Source organism: Lontra canadensis, unplaced genomic scaffold, assembly GCF_010015895.1.
Source record: "Lontra canadensis isolate GAN:19392208 unplaced genomic scaffold, GSC_riverotter_1.0 scaffold51, whole genome shotgun sequence".
NCBI lineage: Eukaryota > Metazoa > Chordata > Mammalia > Carnivora > Mustelidae > Lontra > Lontra canadensis.
In genome coordinates, this window is record NW_022631045.1 from 11,807,010 (window position 1) to 11,830,451 (window position 23,442).

Here is a 23,442-nt window from a genome sequence, read left to right on the forward strand (position 1 = left end):
ATAAAATCTTTAAAAAAAAATTTTTTTTTAAATAAAAAAAATTAAAAAATAAAGTGCCCTGCCTTCTACTTCAAGACTGGTGGAGGAGTTACGGAGACCAAGAAATTCCACTTTTCCATTTCTCATCAGGGATGTTACTTATAGGTGTCTTTCAGGTTGCAGAAAAGATGGAAAAAAGGACATGTGCACTTTGCCCCAAAGACATCGAGTACAGTGTCCTATACTTTGCACAATCAGAGAATATAGCTGCTCACGAAAATTGTTTGGTAAGTTACTTGAAAACACATGAGTCATTTTAGGGAAGGACATACTAAAATTGATAAATGTACTTTGGAGACAGAATGACAAGTTGGCCATGAATTGGGCTTTTAAGTGGGGATTTGGAGAGCATCTTTTTCCAACTTTTTATACTGTTTCAGATCTTATCATCTTATGATTACATTTTAGCTTTATTTATAACAGATCAAACACAATTATGAAGAAGTTTCTTCAAAGATATTTTAATGAGATATTTCAAATATAATCAATACCCATAGACATTGATAGACATTGCACCCAGATTTGTCAAATTATACTGTATTTGCTTTACCTTGATTTTTTTTTTTTAAGGAAATAAAACACAGGCAGTTAAGGGATCTCCAGTTCTGTTCCCCTCCCACCATCCCTCGAGATATAATTGCCATCACAGATTTGGTGACTCTTATTATTTTGTATTTTTTATTTTATGTTCCCACCGTGTATATTTAAGTGCTTATAACAAGAAATATTGTTTTACATGTTCTTTGACTTTGTAGAATTTCATCCAAATTCTGTGGCTACTGAGATTTATCCATGTGATAAATTTGACTTTTAAGTCTTTAATTTTAAATGTTACAGAATTCCATTTTGTCACTGTCAATACTAAACTATTCTCATGTGAATGAACATTTAGGTTTTTCCACTTTTTTTCATATAACTAACCAGCTGTCATGAACATCTTTGCATAGGTTCCTATTTCTGGGAGAGTTTCTCTGGTATAGGGCACATAGCTAAAAACAGGGAGTGTTTTGCCCCTCACTGTACGCACCACATTGCTCTCCAAAAGGATTGCTCCAAGTTTGACTTCCACATTATTTCAGAATTCCTTCATCTTCTTCCTTGCCATTCATGATATTATGAAATTTTAATTTTTTCCTCTCCGATGGATATGAAACAGTCTCTTGTTTGCATTCCTAGATTATTAGTGTGATTGTGCCTCATTTGGCTGTGCTTATGCTTCTGTGACTTGTGTTCATAGACTGCATTTTGTCTTTAAGATATTGACTTTGCTTACATGTATTTATATATGTATATAAATAGATTCTGATGCTTTATTATATACGTTGGCTTTTAATTTGTGGCTTTCCTGTCAGAGGCTTATAATGTAATTAAATTCATCATTTTCCTATATAATTTGTAAGATTTTTCCCCTAAGAAATTCTTTCATTTACTAAGATTCTACCTTTTTTCCCCCAAATTTTAAAATTTGGCTTTTCTCATTTAGATTCTTAATCCAACTGGAATTTATTTGGACTACTCTGTAGAGTAGGCATCTCCCTTTTTGTTTTTCATATGATTAACCACTTTTCCCAGCATTATTTATTGACTAATCTGCTCTTTTCTCGTTGATTTGTAGTGGATAATAATGATAGTTATCATTATTACTCAGAATTCACCAGGCATAAGGTAATGTTCTGGGAGCTTAAGATGTATTAAACTATTAATCCTTACAACAACCCTAAAAGGTAGGTATTATTATTATGCCCAAAGAAAAGATGAAAGAACTGAGGCACAGAGAAGTTAAGTCACTTGCCCAAGGTCACACAGCTGTAAGTACCTGAGCCAGGATTCCTACCCAGGCTGCCTACTTCTAGAACCCTCACTCTTAATCCAGTGTGCTAACAATATAATATTTGTGCACAGATCTGTTTCTGGTTCTATTCAGTTCCAGCAGTCACTTTGTCTCTCCCTAAGCTGGTACAACATTGTCTTAATTACTATGATTTTATGATAAGCCATGGCTATTTTTCAGTGTTACAAGGTTTCACACAAATTTTAACTGGGATTCCATTGAATTTATAGATGAATTTGAGAAAAAAAATGATATGAGTATTTCCATCCATTAATAGGCTGTCTCCAGTGATTCATGTCTTCTTTTATGAATTTCAGAAATGTTCAATAATTTTTTTCTGTAGAGGTCTAGAACTTTGGGTTAAACTTTTCCCTGGGTTTGTTGTTGTTGTTATTGTTTCATTACCTTTTTCTACTACTCTTTAAAAAAAAATTGTAGTATAAAAAATTGAAATATGGTTGACACCCAATGTTACATGTTTCAGGCATAAACATATTGAGTAATTCTACTGCTCTACGCATCATGCTGTGCGTACCACAAGCACAGCCGTCTGTCTCCATACAGCGATGATACACACTCCCTTTGCTGTGCCTGTCATCCCTGTGACTTACTCATTCCCTCACTGGAAGCCTATACCTCCCACTCCCCCTCACCCTTTTTGCCCATGCCTTCCCACCTTCCTCTCTGGCAACAACCAGTTTATTGTCTGTTTAGGGTCTGTTTCTGTTTTTTTGTTCATTTATTTTTAGTTTCCACATATAAGTAAAATCATATGGTATATGTCATTCTCTGACATTTCACTTAGCATGTTACCTTCCAGGTCCGTCCATGTTATTGCAAATGGCAAGATATTATTCCTTTTTTATGATGTGGTGTATGTGGCACGCGCCACATATACCACACCTTCTTTATCCATTCTTCTACCAATGGATGCTTAGGTTGCTTTCATATCTTGGCTCTTATAAATAATACTACAGTAAATATAGGGATGAGTCTATCTTTTTGAGTCAGTGTTTTCATTTTCTTTGGGTAAATACCCAGTAGTGGAATTACTGGATCGCATTGTATTCTATTTTTAGTTGTTTAAGGACCCTTCATACTGTTTTCCATAGTGGCTCTGTAATTTGCTTTCCCACCAGCAGTGCTTAAGAGTTCCTTTTTTTCCACATCCTCACTGACACTTGTTATTTCTTGTCTTCTGGACACTAGCCATTCTCACAGGTGTGAGGTGATATCTCATTGTGGTTTTGATTTACTTTTCCCTAATGTTGAGTGATGTTGAGGATCTTTCATATGTCTGTTGGCCATCTTCACATCTTTGGAAAATTTTGGGGGGTCTTCTGCCCATTTTTAATCAGATTATTTGGTTTTTTATTGTTGAGTCAAAGGAGTTCTTTATCTATTTGGGATATTAACTCCTTATCAGATATATCATTTGCAAATATCTTCTCCCATTTAGTAGGTTGCCTTTTCATTTTGTTGATGATTTTCTTTGCCATGCAAAAGCTTTTTATTTTGGTATGGTCTCAATAGTTTATTTTTGTTTGTATTTCCTTCCCCTGAGGGGACAGATCTAGAAAAATGTTGTAATGGCTGTGTTTATTTTTTAAAATTTACTTATTTGACAGAGAGACACAGCAAGAGAGGGAACACAAGAAGAGGGAGTGGGGAGAGGGAGAAGGGAAGCCCAATGCAGGGCTTGATCCCAGGACCCCGGGATCATGACCTGAGCCGAAGGCAGATGCTTAACAACTGAGCCACCCAGGCGCCACATGGTTATATTTAAGAGATTGCTCCCTGTGTTTTCTTCTGGAAGTTTTATGGCTTTAGGTCTCACACTTAGGTCTTTAATCCATTTTGAGTTCATTTTTGTATGTGGTGTAAGAAGATGGTCCAGTTTCATCCTTTTTTTTTTTTTTTAAGATTTTATTTATTAGAGAAATAGAGAGGGAGCACAAGCAGGCAGAGAGAGAGGGAGCACAAGCAGGCAGAGGGAGAGGGAGAAGCAGCCTCCCCATTGAGCAGGGAGCCCGATGCAGGGCTTGATCGCAGGAGCCCGGAATCCTGACCTGAGCCGAAGGCAGCTGCTTAACCGACGGAGCCACCCAGGCGCCCCCCAGTTTCATCCTTTTTCATGTGTGTGTCCAGCTTTCCCAGTACCATTTATTGAAGAGACTGTCTTTCCCCGGTTGTATATTCTTGTCTCCTTTGTTAACAATTAGTTGGCTATAAAATCATGCATTTATTTCTAGTGTTTCTATTCTGTTCCATTGATCTATATATCTGTCCTTATGCCATACCAGACTGTTTCAATTATTATAGCATTGTAGTGTATCTTTAAATCTGAGATTGTGCTATTTCCAGTTGTGTTCTTAAAGACTGCTTTGGCTATTTGGGGTCTTTGTGGTTCCATACAAATTGCAGTATTTTTTGCTCTAGTTCTGTGAAGAATGCTATTGGTATTTTGGTAGAAATTGCATTGAATCTGTAGATTGCTTTGTGACTTCATTCTGTAATGTTGATCTTCAATTCAGAGATAGGTTGGATTCAGGTAGCACATGGAAACTTGAGGCAACCTAAACATAAAAGTGGGTTTTTAATCAGACTGTAGGGGCATTTCATGGCTCCTGAAGGTCGGCATGCAGGCGGGTCTAAGAACAGTGACTAGGAAGCCATCAGGAACCCATTCTGTCCTCTCTTGACCTCATTTCTGTATTCCTCTTTGCAGACTGGCTTGCTCTCTACCATGTGGCTCAGAGTCTACTCCACTCTCTCAGGATAGGGAGTCCAGTTGGCTCAGCTTCAGGTCAGGGCTCCAACCACATTCACTTAACCACTGGGGGTCAGGGTTAAGCAGTATAAAATATACCTGGGGATTGGGGCCACTTCCAGAGAAAAGCAGGGTGGTTTGTGATCTGCTTACATATCCCGAAAGGTGGTCACTGTTATACCCCAATCCATCTTCCACTCCTGGTAAGTATTATTTTGTGATACCATTTTCTGACTTGCAGCTTTTAGTGGTACTTTGTGCATATTGTGAAGTTTTGTTTTCTCAATTTGTAGCTGTACTCTTCAGCACTTGTGGAATGTGAGGATACTGATCCATGTAATAAAGACAGAAATTTTGATGTGGAATCAGTAAAGAAAGAAATCCATAGAGGAAGGAAGTTGGTAAGTATAAATGATTTTATTAGTCATATGAGATAAACAGATCTTGAAGGGGATGTTTCCAAAAGAAAGTCTACTTGATTGATAAACTGGGATAGAGACGCATCTTGGAGAGCTGAAAGACATAGGACCTGTATTGGAAACTTAAATTCAACTGAACAATTAATATTTTAAAATGAGCTACAACATACTTCATCAGCAGAGTAGATATGCATTAGAATGCTTTTGGGCTGTAAGTAGAAGGACCCTCAACTCAAACTGGCTTTAACAAAAAGGATGCTTATTTTCTTACTTAGCCAGAGAGAACACTGGCTTCAGAGTTGGTCGATTTAGTGGCTTAGTGGTGTCATCAAGAGCCCATCCTCCTTTCTGTCATCCTGTCCACAACATCAGCTGGTCCTCTTGTGGTCATAGGGTGGTCACAGACAACTCCTGAAGTGTCCGTCCGTCTTTCTTATTCCTATCTGGTAAAAGAAAAAGTTCATCCCAGGTGCCTGGGTGGCTCAGTCGGTTAAGTGTCTGCCTTTCGGCTCAGGTCATGATCCCCAGGTCCTGGGATTGAGCTCTGAATTGGGCTCCCTGCTCAGCGGGGAGTCTGCTTCTCCCTCTGGCCCTCACCCCACTCTTGTACTCTCTTTCTCTCTCGCGCTCTCTCTCTCTCAAATAAATAAATAAATAAATAAATAAATAAAATCTTTAAAAAAAAAGTAAAAGTTCATCCCCAAGCATTGAATAAGAGCCCTTCTGAAAATTAAATGAGGCCACACCTGCTCTAGTTGCTAGAAGTGGCCATAATTAATCAGGATCAGCCCCCTTGGACCTGGGTCAGCTTCCCTTGGGAAGACAGAGTGTGGAGTAGTTACCCTGTTGGTTCTGTGACAGTAGACTTCCTCTAGGAAATGCCCTTCATGGCTTAGCAAGTGGTAAGAAGGTGTGAGCACATTATGCCCACCACCACAGTACAGTTTATGATCTGGAACAAACATTTCCTTAGTCTTTACAAGGCATACACATATATGAGGGCAGTTTCCGCACAACCTGATGTACTTTGAGAAGGGTCAGCACAGTTCACTCAAGCAATCAAGCACCTTAGTGCAGGTGGGGCCCAAGAAGCCTTCCTAGCTGGGAAGGAGTGAGGGTAATGAAGATGGGAAAGGAGGAATTCCTGGGAAAGGGAACAGGATGTGCAAAAGTTGGGAAGGCAAGAAAGACATGGCATGTGCCTAAAACTATAAGGATATGACTGTGGCACCCTCTTTACTGACTCCATGGGATTCCACGGGATAGACCAGAATGCATGAAACCATTCCCTTGTTGCTGGATAATGAGTCGACTCTGGTTTTTCACTATAATCAACTAATGCTGCAGTAAACATCTTTCTACACATATCCTGTGTACTAGTTTGAACAATGCTGTACACTGTATTCCCAGAAGTGAAATGGCTGAGTCAGAGAGAAGTCCCTTTAATAATTTTGAAACATGCAGGGTACCTGGGTGGCTTAGTCGGTTATGCATCTGCCTTCAGCTCAGATCATTACAGGGAGCCTGCTTCCCCCATCTCCTGCTCCCCTTGCTTGTGCATGCTCTCACTCTCTCTCTGTCAAATAAATAAAATCTTTTAAAAACAATAATTTTGAAACATGCTAATAAACCATCACCCAGAAAGGTTGTATCATTTTATACTTATATACTTTATACTTTCCTAGCCCTTAACAAAAATGAGTATCACGAATCTTGTTACTTCTTTCATCTGACAGGAAGTGTTACCTTGCATTTCCCTCATCACTAGAGAGAGGCTGAATGGTAGCTCTCCTTAGGCATCTGCCTCCTTCCCAGCACCCCCAGACCCAGCAGTTCTTTCGTGATCCCTCTACAGTCAGTGACCCCACCTCACAGCCACTGTCCTGCAAACAGCCTGGACTCCCTCTCCCCACCACCCCGACACACATTTCCTTACTCACCTAGCAAACCGCCCCCCTCCCCCTGCCTGTTGTCTGCATATGCTGAGTAGTACTAGCACTTGAACAGTTGAACAACTGGACAAAAACCCACAAATGTGTTGATTAATCTCAGATTCATAGCCACAAACCTCAAAAGGAACCTTAACATGTCACCCTCCACCCTCTACCTTTACTGTTTCATATTCTCTCATTTCTTTTAAAACCTCTCCCCACCCCAACTGCTCATCCCCAAATTGATGACTATGCCTTATTTTTTTTTATAGGCTTTATTTTTTTAGAGCAGTTTTAGGTTCACAGAACACTTGAGGGGAAAGTACAAAGACTTCCCATATACTTCCCACCCCCACACATACACAGCTTTCTTTTTATCAACATCCCCCACTAGAGTGGTGCATTGTTACAACTGACGAACCTACATGGACACAACATCAAAACACCCAAAGTCCATAGTTTACATTAGGGTTCACCTTGGTGGTATACATATCTTTGTCTGATTTTTATTGAGAAATGGGAGCCATTAGCCAGAACTCCTACTATCCAAAGCGCTGCCAATTCCCCTTTTTCCCCAGACTCTGGGACCTCCTGCTTGTCAAAGTAACCCGCCACTTACACTTTGGAGTGATCACCTGCCCCTCCTTAAGGATTAGCCTCTTGCATTTCCCTTCATCCCATTCACATCAGTATCCCCCTTTGTACTAGATTATTTCCTTCAGCATATATCCATGATCAACTGATGATGTCATCTTAAATCCTCCTCTGTATACAAAAAACCTGTTCAACTACAATGTCACTTCTGTCTTTAGCTGATCTTTTAGCAGGATTCATCACATAGTTGTCCCTGCCCTGCATCTTGAAGCACTTTCTTCCTCTGACTTCCTGCACACACTCTGCTACGATGTCTCTCACCTTTCTGGCTGCTTCATCCCAGACACCTTGGCTGTTTTTCCTTCTCTTCTGAACCTCTAAAGTGTGCAGTCCCCATAGCTCTCCTGGGCTCCTGCCTCCATCTGAATATCTTTCCTGTGTGACCTCTTCTAGTTCCCTTGGCTTCAAGTCCATACTTATGCTAGGGACTCTGGACCTCCAGTCATGATAACCAACCTAACGTATCTACACAAACATCTAATAGAAGCTCATATTAAACTGGCCAGTGAACACAGTCCCAGCCCCTGCACACACACACACACACACACACACCATCCAAACCTATTCACTCCTCACCTCAGTGAACTGTCCACCATTCATCCATCATCATCTTCTCATAAACAGCCCAGCCCGGCATCCAGCCTGCAGACTCTCGATCCTCCCCTTCTCTCTGTCACTAACCCCCTGTAGTAAAGTCATGGGTCTCCCTCAAACACTTGCTAAACATCACTGATCTTTGTTCTGCATGCTCTCCTGCCCATCCCTACCCCAGCCTATGCTCCACACAGCCACAATAGTATCTTTAAAATACTGATCACTTGGGACCCCCTGGGCTCAGTTCATTGAACATCTGATTCTTGATTTCAGTTCAGGTCATGATCTCAGGGTCATGAGACTGAGCACCATGCTAGGCTCTGTGCTCTGCATTCAACACTCAATGTGCTTGGGATTCTTTCCTTCTCCTTCCCCCTCTCCCCCTCCCTCAGCATGTTCTCTCTCTCTCAGTAAACAAGGAAGGAAGGAAGGAAGGAAGGAAGGAAGGAAGGAAAAAGAAAGAGAGAGAAAGAAAGGAAAGGAAAGAAAGTCTTTTTTAAAAAATAAAATAAAAATAAAATTTAAAAAAACTGATCACTTTTTGTTCCCATTGTATGAAGACAAAAACCCCAATACCTTACCCTGGTTTGTAACCCCTTACATGACCCAGCCCTTACCCTTTGGATCTTACCTCTGACTCTTCACTTGCCCTCCTCTTCACTCCAACATCAGGCCACCCTGTATGGGGTGGTAAATGTTGATGTCGGCAGTCTTATCCCTAAAAGTGCTAGAGCTGTTCTTATTTATTTATGTTAAAATTGAAATTTAAGTTCATTAAAAGATATCATTAAAGAGAGTAAAGAAACAAAACTCAGATTGGGAAAAGATACTTACAACACACGTATTGTTATGTTTTTAAGTTTGCTTTATGTGACCTTGGTTTTCTCTCTCCACTAGAATGTTAACTTCACAAGGACGGGTGCCTTGTCCCCTGCTGTTTCCCTCTACCCCAGAACGGTGCCTGCCACATCACAGTTACTCAGTAGTCTTTAAGTGAATGAAATTTTATTAACCATTTGTGTTTCTTCTGTAATTTGCCTTTTCTCATTTTTTTCTGAGTTTATCAGTCTTAACCCTTTATCAAATATGCAGCAAACATTTCTTTCTTTATTGATACAGTTGACATACAATATTAGTTTCAGGCATACAACACAGTGATCTGACATGTATATACATTATGAAATGATCACCACAATAAGCCCAATTATCATCCATCACCATATTCCAGTATCATTGACTGTATTCTCTGTGCTCTGCATTATATCCCTGTGATTTGTATTTTTAGTAACTGAAAGTTTGTACCTCTTAACCCCTTCACCCCACCAGTTCTTTGTATTAATGAGTCTGTTTCTGTTTTCAAAAATTTTGGCTTTTTGGTAGATGTCACCATAAAAATGGAAGTTTAAATTTTTTATGTAGTCATATCTATCAGTCTTTTTCTCTGTGGCTTCTGAGTTTCCTTCCTTGCATAGTCTTCCTGACCTTAACCCCATACATTTTTATTAACTTTAAAACTTGTCTCTCAGAGCCTTAATCCAGGTGGAATTTATTTGGGAAAAGATTATAAGGTAGGGATGTAACTTTATTTTTTTCTACACATAAAGCCAGATGCCCCCCCAAATTAAATCTTTCTTTGTGCTGTGATTTGAAATTCCACCTTGAGCGTAACCTAATTTCTTACCCATATTTGAATTTTCTTTATGTGTATGGTTGCTTGTGCTGACCTTAGGATATTGTTTGAGCTATTTCCTATTTTGCAAGGTGGTTTCATTGTGCTTCCCCTTCATTCAGACAAAGCCTGAATCAAATCAAATCAACCTTGGGCATGGTTTGAGACACCCCCCCGCCCTCGCCAAACCAGTTAGATTGCTGTGGCCACATACTGTCCTAGCCATGTCTACACCACCTTCAATATATAAAATGCCAGATCAACTGACTAATATATAAAAGCAAGAGATCAAATAAATTGAACTTAGAAAAAATTTGCTACTCAGGGTTTATTTTAATTTTAGGTTTTTGGCCCAACTACATAGACTCCAGAGAGGTTTCACTTATTTATCTCACATTGTCCTCAGTAGAAACTATGAGACAGGCAGTGTTCTCCCCAGGGAAGGATCTGGGTCTAAGAGAGGGAAAGACTGCTGGATCACACAGCTCTCCGAGGCACCATCAGGAGCCACCCTCGCCATGGGCCCCAGTGTCCCTAACAGGACCCTTTGCCTAGTCAGGACAAATCTTTTTGTAGAAATCTCCTGTAAAAAGAGAAAGGTTTTGTTTGTTTTAAAACAAAAGGGTTTTCTGCTTTTAATCAGATCATTACAGGTCAGTGCCAACCAAGTACTTTACTTAGCAGAGGTTTTATTGAAATCTCAAAATGAGCAGCTAGATGTTAATACCTAACATTTGTGACTGAGGACATTAGGGCTGCTGACTTAAAAATAACATTTAATGACATCTTTAACTTTAAATGTTAACAGAAATTAAACAGGTGCTTACTCAGTAAAATTTATTCTTCTGTAGAAATGTGCATTTTGTAAAAAAGGAGGAGCCACCGTGGGATGTGATTTAAAAGCCTGTAACAAGAGTTACCACTTTTTCTGTGCCAAGAATGACGACGCAGTTCTACAAACTGATAAATCTCAAGGAATTTTTAAGTATGTATAATTAAACAGTTCTAAAGCTACACTTGGGGGAACGGAATAAGGAATGGTTAGATTAAGACAAAGATTTTTTTTTTTTTTTAAAGATTTTACTTAGTTATTTGACAGAGAGCACAAGCAGGGGGAGCGGCAGGCAGAGGGAGAGGGAGAAGCAGACTCCCCACCCAGCAGGGAGCCCGCTGCGGGACTCAATCCTAGGACCCTGGGATCATGACCTGAGCTGAAGGCAGACACTTAACTAACTGAACCACGCAGGGGCCCCAAGACAAAGAGATACTTTTTAAAAGATTTTTATTTGAGAGCAAGCAAGCAAAAGAGAGAGAGAAAGGGAGGGAGAAGCAGTCTCCCTGCTGAGCAGGTAGCCTTATGGGGACTCCATCCCACGACACTGATATAATGACCTGAGCAGATGTTAAACCAGCTGAGCCACCCTGGCACCCCCACAAGGAGATTTTTAAAGATAATTTCATGCAAATGGTTTCCAAGTAAGAACAGGGTTTGGGGGATGCTCAGTTGGCACCCTGACCTCACAATACCTTCCCTCAATATTATAGAAAGAAAATAAGCAGAATTGTTTTTTATTTTAATCTTCCTACATGCCTTCTTTCCCAGTAGAAAGCACTGGTTGCCATACTGGCATGAGTGACCTAATGGGTGTTCACAGGACCTGGAACCAGTTCACTGTTGCTCTCTTCTGCAAACAGGAGTCTTGTTAGCCACAAGTCCATGGTTTATCCATCTTGTCTGTTGAATGAATGTTTTTTCCCACCACTCTCACCACTGTCTTACCTATGAAGAGCTTTTAGAAATGATAAACTATGCAGCAAATATAGTAATCAGTCATTAAGTTCTTGAACAAATTAGTCCTGTTTCAGTTGCCTTGGGCTTTTAAATCTTGCTTCCCTTCTTTCAGTAATTCTTTAATGTTAATTTTCACCCAGTAAGACATATTTCAAGTCCAATAGAATTGTATTTGTTCTATCCAGGAAGGAACTTGATCCTCCTTCTGATGAAAGATTGCAGTTCAGTTAAATAATTAGACAATTTAGATGAAATCAATAAGCCAGTTGTTAACTGAATTGATTCAGGTCATGTTCAGTTTTTTGGTATGTGGATGCAGTCTAAAACATGTCATATAGGGGCACCTAGGTGGCTCAGTTGGTTGAGTGTCTGCCTTCGGCTCAGGTCCTGATCTCAGGGTCCTGGAATCGAGTCCCACATTGGGCTGCCTGCTTAGTGGGAAGCCTGCTTCTCCCTCACCCTCTCCCCCACTTGTGCTCTCTCACTCTCGTCAAATAAAAAAATAAATATATCTTTAAAAAAAATAAAACGTCATATAAAAAGATCTAGAAGAAGTTTTAACCTTTTTTAAAGTTATGAAATGAAATAAAAAATTAAATGATGGTCTGAAGTTGAAAAGCCAGGCAGCTGCTTCTCACTTCTTTGGGGCATGTGCATACACTCTGATGGAGTATTTTAAATTACAGTGAAATAATATTTTCATTCACAATATTCTGAATGAGAGCATTATCTTTTTAATAACGATTTTGTGAGAGCCTAAGTATTTTAAAATTGGATTTGGAAGCTAGATTTTTCCCTTTGGGCACACACCCCCAGTTTCATCAGTGTTTCAGGTACTAACGACACTGTTTTATCTAATAATCACTCTCTTTGTGCCAAAAATACTTTCAAGTACTTTACAAATGTTAACCCATGTAATCCTCGTAACAGCCCAGTGAAGTATTATCCCTGCTTTACAGATGCAGACACCGAGGTCCTATGAGACTTAGTCATTTGTCCCCAGGTCACAGCTGATGAGTGGCTGAGCTGGCCTTTAGGGCTCTGGAGTTCTTGCTTTTCACCACCATATCCTCTTCAGGCTTAGGGGCCTATAGTCTATTTTTTTTTTAAGATTTTTATTTATTTATTTGACAGAGATCACAAGCAGGCAGAGAGAGAGGAAGGGAAGCAGGCTCCCCGCTGAGCAGAGAGCCTGACGCAGGGCTCGATTCCAGGACCCTGGGATCATGACCTGAGCCGAAGTAAGGGCCTATATTCTAAAACAACATGGGCAAGCCTATTATTAAAAGGGATTTAAAAAATAATTTTACATGACTTTGAGCAAGTTCCATAGGTACTTTATTGCTTCAGACTAGAAAGGAAAGTGTAAATCTTGTTACTTTTATACCATACTTTTTATATTTGATTTGCTCAGAAACTCAGATTGTATTATTCTTATTTTTTTAACCTTCTCAAAGAGTTCATTTTATTATGATTTCCATAGTGACCTCAAACACCCAGTAGACACACTATTAGGAAAGCTACAAGACTGAGCAAAAAGGAATCAATTCCCACTATATCTTAAAATTGCAAGCATATTGGTCTTGTAGAACCAATGAATGGAGACTCAATGAAATAATCATTTTTGTCATTATCAAGTATCAGGTGAACTTTGATGCACTTTTTAATTGAATTTAAATATTCAGTTGTTAGAGTGCCTATCATACACAAGATATCTCGCTAGGTGCAGTAAGAATATAAAGAGGAACAGGACATGGGCTAATCTCAGAGAACCTAGTACCTTGTGAAAGGACCAGAGAGGCCAGAACCAACAGAGGCTCATGGCATGATGAGAGCAGGAGGGGATTTGCATGAAACTGGCTTGGCCTTGAGTTGATGATTGTTGAAACTGAGTGATGGGTAGGGAGCCATGGGGCTCATCATCTCTCCTCCACTTTTAGATACATTTGACATTTTCCATTAAAAAAAAAAAAAAGTGCCTGGCAGACGAAAATGTTCAGATACTGGAATCCAAAGGGTGAGATTAAATTTTACTTGGGGCAGGGATGGGTTGCCAGGAAGATTGCATGTAAGAGGTGGAAACTGAAGAATTCGTACGGTTCCCATAGGCAAGAGGGATCCTGTCTTCTGAAGCTCAGCACCATAAGGAAAGGAAGGGAGACCTAGCTGGGGCTGAGGAGGATAGAGCCTGGGGAAGAAATGGGATCTAAGCAGCTCCTCAAAATTCACTCACTCCATTTCTTCTTCATAGCCAACTGTGCTGCTTGCTTTCCTTCCCTGCCCTTGATCCAATGTAGATGCATGCAATTTAGCTCTAAAGTTTGGGGGATATAGCTGCTGAGTTAGAAAACTACTTTCCCCAAAATTCATGCATGCGATTTTGTGGTATTTATTATTGAAGATCAGTAGAACTTTGTGTAGTCAGATGAAAATGTACCTTAGACGTTGGATCTTTAGATATCTTTCTTTATACAGTAAAATCCAACTGACCACTATATATGAGTTACTTACCATTGTTCAAATGTTTCACACGCACTCCTTCTGAGAGCATACCAGTTTGAGGGCTCAGAGCACAAAAGACATCTGAGAGAGGCTCCGTCCGCATTTGATGAGGGTCAGTAACTTACACAGCTTCGGACAGCATTTTTCTTTCGCAGATATTTAGGGTAAAGCCATCATGAAAAATAGGTTCATTTTTAAGTCATAATAGGCATAATAGTTAAAAATGTAAGTAAAAATACTTAACAGTTCTTTGAAATTGCATGTTTCAGAGTGTTTTGCAAACAACATGCTTCACTGAACAACGCTCATAATGGTAAGTCTCTAAAATTTACTACTATGGGTTTAAAGAAAGGTATACATTTAGGTAAGACATGGAATATCCTGATTTGATTTACTAGCCTCCCTGACTTAAATACAAATTTTTGAGTTAATTTTTTTTTTTAAGATTTTTATTTATTTGACAGAGAGATCACAAGTAGACAGAGAGGCAGGCGGAAGAGAGGAGAGAGCAGGCTCCCTGCTGAGCAGAGAGCCTGACGCGGGACTCGATCCCAGGGCCCTGAGATCATGACCCCAGCCAAAGGCAGCGGCTTAACCCACTGAGCCACCCAGGCGCCCTTTGAGTTAAATTTTTATATATTTACAAAATTGCCAGTTTCTTTGTGCAGTGTGCAATATAATGGACTAATTTTTCTTCTTTGCAAACTAGACCTACTCCCAGGAAATTCTCTGGCTGGAATCTTACATCCTCACTACAATCAGAGGGCCAAACGAGGACGTGGTAAAAACCTTTGACTTTTGTGACTGCTTCTCTTCTAAAAGAATATCAGAATTTCCAGTACATAAAATTGATAAATTGCTGCATATTCCCTAAAATTCCCTAAGAATACATGATTAGCATTTCAGTTATAATTAAGGAAAGCTGGGCCCTGGCTAACTGGAGTTACGAGATGTACATTCACTCATGAATGGCCTCTGTGCCGCATGAATAGCAGTGTCTCACCAGCACTAAATCTGGAATGTTTACTGTGGGCCAGAGACAGGACCTCTTTGGAAAAGGCTTAGTTCTGTGTCATGCCAACTGCATTTTTTAGTGGTAAACAACACTCTCTAAACAGTATTGTTACCCTCATTTTTCAGTCAGTACACACTTTTATCAGAAATTATTATAAAAAATATAGTTTCAACCAGTGTTTACTGATAGGGAAAGGTAACAAGAATGTAGTCTTATTTAATTTTTAAATTTTTTTTTTTTTTAAGAGAGTACACATGAACTGGAAGGGAGGGGCAGAGGGGGACAGAGAATCTCAAGCAGGCGCTACACTCATCATGAAGCCAGACACAGGGCTCAATCTCATGATCCGAGCCAAGAGTCAGATGCTCAACTGAGCTACGCAGGTGCCCCAATATTTTAAATTAAAAAAAATTTTTTAATCGTTTTTAAAAGCAGATTATAACACGGTTATGAATCCTCTCCCCAGAAGAAACTCAGTTTCATTTGAATACTTATAAAAATTTCCTTTAAAAACAAAATATACCTACTGCTATATTTTGTTTTCACTCAGACATCCTTCCTTATCTGTACAAATGGATCTACCTCATTTCTGAAAGGCGCATAATACCCCATTGTGTTATTCAGTTGTGTAGCTGAATTACAACTGAAGTAGTCTCTGATGATGGACACTGAGGTTATTTCTATTTTTGTTTCTATCACATTGAATATATTGATTCAATCTATTCATTGATAGAATAGATTGATTCAGCGACATTGATTCAGTGTCGCTAGCATTTTTCTCATCTTTGTGCCTTTATGCAGCTGTGCCATTTGGAAAACTTCGTGTAGATTGCTAGGTCAAAAAGTATAAATAATGAAACCGTGATAACTGGCTAATTCTCTTCCAAAGAGGATGCCCCACCATACGCAATTATCCCAATCCTTGCAAACGTTATATATTAAACACCTTCATCTTTGTCAGTCTGATAGGTGGAAAATTATTTTGCATATCTTTATTTATGAGTAAAATTCAGTGTATTCCCCTATTTTTTGATCAATGTATCTGTTTTCCTGTGACAGTCTTTCTATTTAATGAACTCTTCCTAGAGGGTTTCCCATTTGCCTATTTTTCTACTCATCTTTTTTATATTGATTTATAAGATTTTTATATTGAAAATTGGTGCTTTATTGTAAGTGTTGCAAACATTTAGTGCCATGTTTGTTGTATCTTTTGACTTTGTAATAACTTTTAGCATAGAACAGTTTTCTATTTTATGTAGTCAAGCATCAGTCTTTTCCTTTATGGATTCTGGTTTCTACATGATTTATATTTTCAACTGATTTTTCAGGAGTGAAAAGAAAAAGAGGAAGGAAGAAACGTCTCTCAACAGACATTCATGTACAGGTAATTTGACTTCATTTTACTATAGCTTTCAGTTTCTTCACACAGTTTCTTCCTTATTTTAAACATTCACATATCTGGTGAAATTGTAACAGAACCATAATGAGATGCATATAAAGGCTGGATGTGTTGGGTATCCCAGCACATGACCTTCAGGAGGCGACAGTCCATGGCTCCGATAACACATGCACCACATCAGTGAATGTGTCGGAGCCCGTGGTGTGCTTAGGGCCTTCAGAGGGGCAGAGCTGCAGTAAAGCATCCTTACCCAACCAAGAATTTCTCAGCTGCGTGATGCACACTTTGACCTAATCTATAATTTTCATAGTTTTCCGTATTACTGTTTTGTGCAAAGTGAATGAAATGTTTTGGGGATTAGAGACCACTTTTTAAACATATACTCATATAAGCTAAATTAAAAGAGCCAGCAACCTTCACCTCTTACTGTTTATACAAGAGGAGTTTGCCATGCCTCTTGATGTTTTGTTACACAAAAATGATTTTATGTTTACATGTAAACTACCAATGAATATGGGGCATGATTTTCACCACATGCATATCATTGAATTGTTTGTAACAAAAGACTGGTTTTCATGTTACACAGTATTAAATGTCAACAGTAAATCAGTGTAATCTTGATTTTTCTCTCCCTCTAGCTACCTGAAACGTTGCTATTAGACAGAGTCATAAAACAAATGAAGGACGAGGATGGCAGACACACAGGTTTGCTATAAATTTTGTATCAAATATGACCTACAGTACTTATAAACATAACCCATTTATTTCAAAGTTGGTATCCGACTTGATTCGTCTAGACTTATAGTAATTCTTAGAAACCTTTTAACTATCCACTCTATCATAGCCCCAGCTCAAAGTAACTGAGATGGGGATGGTCCACTGTTCTTTGCTATTAAGAAAGGATATACTGGGGCGCCTGGGTGGCTCAGTGGGTTAAAGCCTCTGCCTTCGGCTCAGGTCATGATCCCAGTGTCCTGGGATCGAGCCCCACATCGGGCTCTCTGCTCTGCGGGGAGCCTGCTTCCTCCTCTCTCTCTCTGCCTGCCTCTCTCTGCCTACTTGTGATCTCTGTCAAATGAATAAATAAAATCTTAAAAAAAAAAAAAAAGAAAGAAAGGATATACTTCCTGGTTACCTGAGCTCAGAATCCAGGCCCCTGCTACCTCTTGTACTGTGACCCCAGAAAGGGGGTCCAGGAAGCTGAAGCCACTCACTGTCTTTTTCTGTCAGGGAAATAAACATCCCATAATGACACACAGTAACTGTGACAGAAAAAAATGATGGGAGCTATTATCTCAAAAATCTGAAGCTAAATTTTAGAAAATCCTCTTGATTCAGATAATTAGGCTAAGCAGAGAAGTTTTTATTTTCACTTTTTGTAACACTGTTTCAATGAGGAAAACATGAGGTGTGATGAAGTTATAGTAGAAGATAAAGGTGCTGAGATGCCTGGCTGGCTCGGTCGGTTAAGCAGCAGCCTTCAGCTCAGGTCATCAGATGCTGGGTTCTGGGATGTGGTCTTGCACTGGGCTCCTTGCTCAGCGGGGAGCCTGCTTCTCCCTCCGCTTGTGCTCTGACAAATAAAATCTTTAAAAAGATAAATGTGCTGTATTTATAATCCTACTGACTGTGCTCATCCAGCACCAGGCAAGGTCTGAAGAAGTGACCATAAAGGGATTTATGAGAGCTACCCTAAGATCATTTCCTCCTAAAATGTTTTTCTTATTCTTAGATGCAACTGTGAAGATTGACTTTCTTAAGAAATGTAAGGAAGTGGGGCTTCTTAATGATTTATTTGAAGAAATAGTAGACAAACTTCACTTGATTCAGGAAAGACTCCTGGGTGACACTGCTTCTGATTCAGGTACCGAAATAGCCACATTTCTACGTGCAGAGACTTCTTGCAAACCTACTTCTAAAACAGACCAAACCAAAAGTACACATTTTCTTTCTATGCAATTTCTTTTATGTCATTCTTTAATACAGTTCACTGTTCCAGATCCCTAGTCTTCTATGTATCAACAGGATGTGGGTAATTCACAAACTCATTAATTCAGGCAACAGCAGCCTGGTGCCCGGCAAGCTGTGATGGGTTTTGCAGAAGTGCATAGCTGAGAGTGACCACTGACAGCATGTGGACACTCAGAAACACAGGCAGTCACACATCTGCCCCCTTACCGCTTGCTGCTAACATCTGAGAATAGCATTATATTAGAGTTTGGATTTGACTCAAATTCTGTTCCTTATGTCTTTTTTGATAATGTCAACTCAAAGCTTATGGAAGAAAAGAGGAACGTTTTGTCTGATGTCTCACTTAGTTAACGTGACCTTTCAGAAGGAGCTCTTTGGGAAGCCAAAGTTCCATTTGTATGTGCAGGTATATAGCCACTTAGCTTTCTTAGACCCTACAGTGTAAGCTTAAAAACCATGATAAATGCAGTTATTTTACAAGGAAAAACTTGACAGTCTATACTGTAGGCCCCAAAGTAAGGTATATAATTATTTGAAAGGGATTATTTTCTATAGGACAAAACTAAAAAGTGAAATTAAAAGCAAACATCCAAAAATTCATTCATTACTTTTTCATTCATTTCCTCTTTACCGGAGACTAAGTACTTCTCAAACATGATCCCCTCAGAATCCCTGGTGGGCTTGTTACCACACGTGAGCGGGCCTCTCCCTGCAGCTTCGGAGGTGGCAGCAGAGCCACCTCCGCATGTGCATCTCCACCATGTCCCCGGGGAGGACGCTGCGCAGTGCTGGACTGTTCTGTGTACTTCCTTTACCTGGAGTTAGTTTGTAAGGGGTCTCTGCCTACATCAGTTACGAAAATTAAAACTGAAAATGTTTTTCTCCCTACAGACTATGAAGAAATCGGGACTTCACTTTTTGACTGTAAATTGTTTGAAGACACATTTGTCAATTTTCAAGCAAGTAGGTGAATTTTAACCAAGCAGCATAATTTACATATATTGAAGTAATATAATACTATTGTGTATTGTGTATAAAGTGATAAAAATCATTTTAGAAGAACGTTCATCATCTTACTAAATGAAAAAAGCCCACCACATAGCAATAGGAGCCCACACACCCACAGAAAATATACCCAAATGGGAATAGTAGTTAGCAGTAGGTGGCTGGACAGTGCTGCATTAGATTTTCCACATTGGTATATGCAATACCTTAGTCATCAGAAAAAACTCAATTTTTTGTTTCTACTCTTTTAAACCTTTGCAAAATGGGAGGTTGTTGGGCCCCATGTTCGGGACTCAGCAGGAGCTGGGGAGGTGGCAAGGCCGTGACCACACTGCTGCTTGACTCCCTCTCACTTGATTGGATGTGTACAAATCTTAGTTCTCCCAATATTAATCTTCAGTCTAACTGGGGGAAGGAGGGTTGCAATTCACTGATTCTAAGGACGAGCAAGAAAAAACCAGGCGAGACATTTTTGAAAAAGAAGCAAGGCTGGTGGGGGCAGGGACTTAAGTGGTTGATATTTTATAGAAAGGTTTTGTTGAATCATATTGTACACCTGAAACTAATAGGACACTGTATGTAATAATACTTCAACCATTCAGGGATAGGTCCTCCCACCTTTAAGATGCTTTCAAAACCAGCTAAATTTCCACTTACGGATGAGTTTGATCTGACTTCTCTTATCAAGCCTCCACACAGCTGGACAGGCTGTGCACTGCACATCCTGGCCGGAGTGGGACACAGAACTGAGTGTGAACAGCTCTGCCTAAAGCTGCACAACCACAGCGTCCTACTCTCCATTCAGATTTTGTATTACATTTATAATCAGCCTATCCTTTAACAGTCTCTTGAGAACGTCTGCTCACTGCTAATGTGAGTACCCACGTATTTTTTAAAAGCAGCCTTTAAGCTCCAACATCGACAAATCAGCATGATACAATACATTAATAAAAGAAATAACAAAAACCATTATGATATTCTTAATAGATGCTGAAAAAGCATTTGACAAAGTACAGCATCCTGTCTTGATCAAAACTCTTCACAGTGTAGGGATAGAGGGTACATACCTCAATATCATCAAAGCCATCTATGAAAATCCCACAGTGAATATAATTCTCAATGGGGAAAAACTGAGAGCTTCTCCCCTGAGGTCAGGAGCACAGCAGGACTGTCCACTGTCACCACTGCTATTCAACATAGTACTAGAGTCCTAGCCTCAGCAATCAGACAACAAAAAGAAATAAAAGGCACCCAGACTGGCAAAGAAGAAGTCAAACTCTCACTCTTTGCAGATGATATGATGTTATGTGGAAAACCCAAAGACTCCACTCCAAATCTGCTAGAACTCATACAGGAATTCAGTTAAGTATCAGGATATAAAATCAATGCACAGAAATCAGTTGCATTTCTATACACCAACAACAAGACAGAAGAAGGAGAAATTAAGGAGTTGATCCCATTTACAATGGCACCCAAAACCATACGACACCTAGGAATAAATCTAACCAAAGAGGCAAGCATATGTATTCAGAAAACTATAAAGAAATTGAGGAAGACACAAAGAACTGGAAAAACATTCCATGCTTGTGGATTGGAAGAACAAATACTGTGAAAATATCTATGCTCCCTAGAGCAATCTGCACATTTAATGTAATCCCTATCAAAATACTATCAACTTTTTTCAAAGGAATGGAAAAAATAATCCTAAAATTTATATGGAACCAGAAAAGATCCCAAATAGCCAGAAGAATGTTGAAAAGTTTGTGGCATAACAATTCCAGACTTCAAGCTCTATTACAAAGCTATAATCATCAAGACGGTATGGTACTGGCACAAAAACGGACACATAGATCAATGAAACAGAATAGAGAGCCTAGAAATGGACCCTCAACTCTATGGTCAACTAATCTTCAACAAAGCAGGAAAGAATGTCCAATGGAAAAACGTATCTTCAACAAATGGTTTTGGGAAAACTGGACAGCCACATGCAGAAGAATGAAACTGGACCATTTCCTTACACCACACACAAAAATAGACTCAAAATGGATGAAAGACCTCAATTTGAGACAGGAATCCCATCAAAATCCTTGAGGAGAACACAGGCAGCAACCTCTTCAACCTCAGTTGCAGCAACTTCTTCCTAGAAACATCACCAAAGGCAAGGGAAGCAAGGGCAAATATGAATCATTGGGACTTCATCAAAATAACAAGCTTCTGCACAGCAAAGGAAACAGTGAACAAAACCAAAAGACAACCCACAGAATAGGAGAAGATATTTGCAAATAACATATCAGATAAAGGGCTAGTGTCTAAAATCTATAAAGAACTTATCAAACTCAACACCCAAAGAACAAATAATCCAATCAAGAAATGGGCAGAGGACATGAACAGACATTTTTGCAAAGAAGACATCCAAATGGCCAACAGACACATGAAAAAGTGCTCAATATCACCTGGCATCAGGAAAATAAAAATCAAACCACAGTGAGATACCACCTCATACCAGTCAGAATGGCTAAAATTAACGACAGATCAGGAAATGGCAGATGTTGGAGAGGATGCGGAGAAAGGGGAACCCTCCTACACTGTTGGTGGGAATGCAAGCTGGTACAGCCACTCTGGAAAACAGCATGGAGGTTCCTCAAAAAGTTGAAAATAGAGCTACCCTATGACCCAGCAATCGCACTACTGGGTATTTACCCTAAAGATACAAATATAGTGATCCAAAGGGGCATGTGCACTTGAAAGTTTATAGCAGCAATGTCCACAATAGCCAAACTATGGAAAGAGCCTAGATGTCCATCAACAGATGAGTGGATAAAGAAGATGTGGTGTATATATACAATGGAATACTATGCAATCATCAAAAAAAAGAAATCTTCCATTTGCAACGATGGGGATGGAACTACAGGGTATTATGCTGAGTGAAATAAGTCAATCAGAGAAAGATAATTACCGTATTCTCTCTCTGATAGGAGCAATTTGAGAGGCAGGGTGGGGGATTGTGGGGGGAAGGGAGGGGAAAAATGAAACAAGATGGCACCAGGAGAGGGAAACAAAGTGGAAGAGACGCTTAATCTCAGGAAACAAACTGAAGGGGGTGAGAGGGATAGGGTGGTTAGGTGATGGACATTGGGGAGGGTAAGTGCTATGGTGAGTGCTATGAATTGTGTAAGCCTGATGATTCACAGACCTGTACCCCTGAAACAAATAATACATTATAAGTTTAAAAAAAAAAAAAAGATAAAGAAAAAAAGCAGCCCTTAAAATCTTTTTCTAAAAAGCCTTATTTTGTAGGGGACTTTCATCTCTGTTACTTTTCTTTCATATATAATTCACGTTTCCACTACATGTATGGGTTAGTTGGGAGGATATACGTTACAGTGTAGTACTTGGGGGGAGTGGGGCACCAGGAGGAGACACTATTTGAAATTGCATTAGAACCAACTTCTAAAAGACCTAACTTGACATCCCTACTGATACAGACTCTTACTTAGTTTAATGTTGCTCAGTTCTAACGTTCCAGACAGTTAACTACAGGTATTCTAGAGAAAGCTTGTATGTGTGTTTTGGTATTCTTCAACCTTGAAGTTTTCAAAAAATGACACTGTCACTGAGTAATACTCTTATTTTTAAAGCCTAATTAAAGTATCTTCTTCCTAAGTTTCCACCGTAAAGGCCTTCCTATTTCTAAACAAAACCAAAAGCTTTCATGTAACATTAAAAATTGGATGCATTTTTATGAAAGATTTGCCCTTATCTTGATATTCTCATCACGTGCTCTTTCCACTTATTATCTCTCAACAAATGGGTAATGTGTAGCATGAAAGTTATACAGTTTCTGCTTCTGA

The 23,442-nt window shown here is 39.4% G+C and overlaps 2 protein-coding genes across 2 annotated transcripts in view; one reads left to right on the top strand and one right to left on the bottom strand.

The window, feature by feature from the left end:
- Nucleotides 1-23,442, top strand: part of PHF11 (PHD finger protein 11) — a 31,726-nt gene that overhangs the window by 7,151 nt on the left and 1,133 nt on the right. The window contains exons 2-10 of the mRNA XM_032874070.1: nucleotides 145-266; nucleotides 4,934-5,041; nucleotides 10,759-10,892; nucleotides 14,471-14,514; nucleotides 14,911-14,982; nucleotides 16,545-16,600; nucleotides 17,254-17,320; nucleotides 18,348-18,479; nucleotides 19,478-19,549. Of these exons, the coding sequence (XP_032729961.1) occupies nucleotides 145-266; nucleotides 4,934-5,041; nucleotides 10,759-10,892; nucleotides 14,471-14,514; nucleotides 14,911-14,982; nucleotides 16,545-16,600; nucleotides 17,254-17,320; nucleotides 18,348-18,479; nucleotides 19,478-19,549 (807 nt within the window). The remainder of the gene's footprint in view (nucleotides 1-144; nucleotides 267-4,933; nucleotides 5,042-10,758; nucleotides 10,893-14,470; nucleotides 14,515-14,910; nucleotides 14,983-16,544; nucleotides 16,601-17,253; nucleotides 17,321-18,347; nucleotides 18,480-19,477; nucleotides 19,550-23,442) is intronic.
- The window catches only part of RCBTB1 (RCC1 and BTB domain containing protein 1), a 62,563-nt gene continuing 60,367 nt past the window's right edge, over nucleotides 21,247-23,442 (bottom strand). The window contains exon 14 of the transcript XR_004384618.1: nucleotides 21,247-21,259. The gene's annotated coding sequence lies outside the window, so the exon portion shown is untranslated. The remainder of the gene's footprint in view (nucleotides 21,260-23,442) is intronic.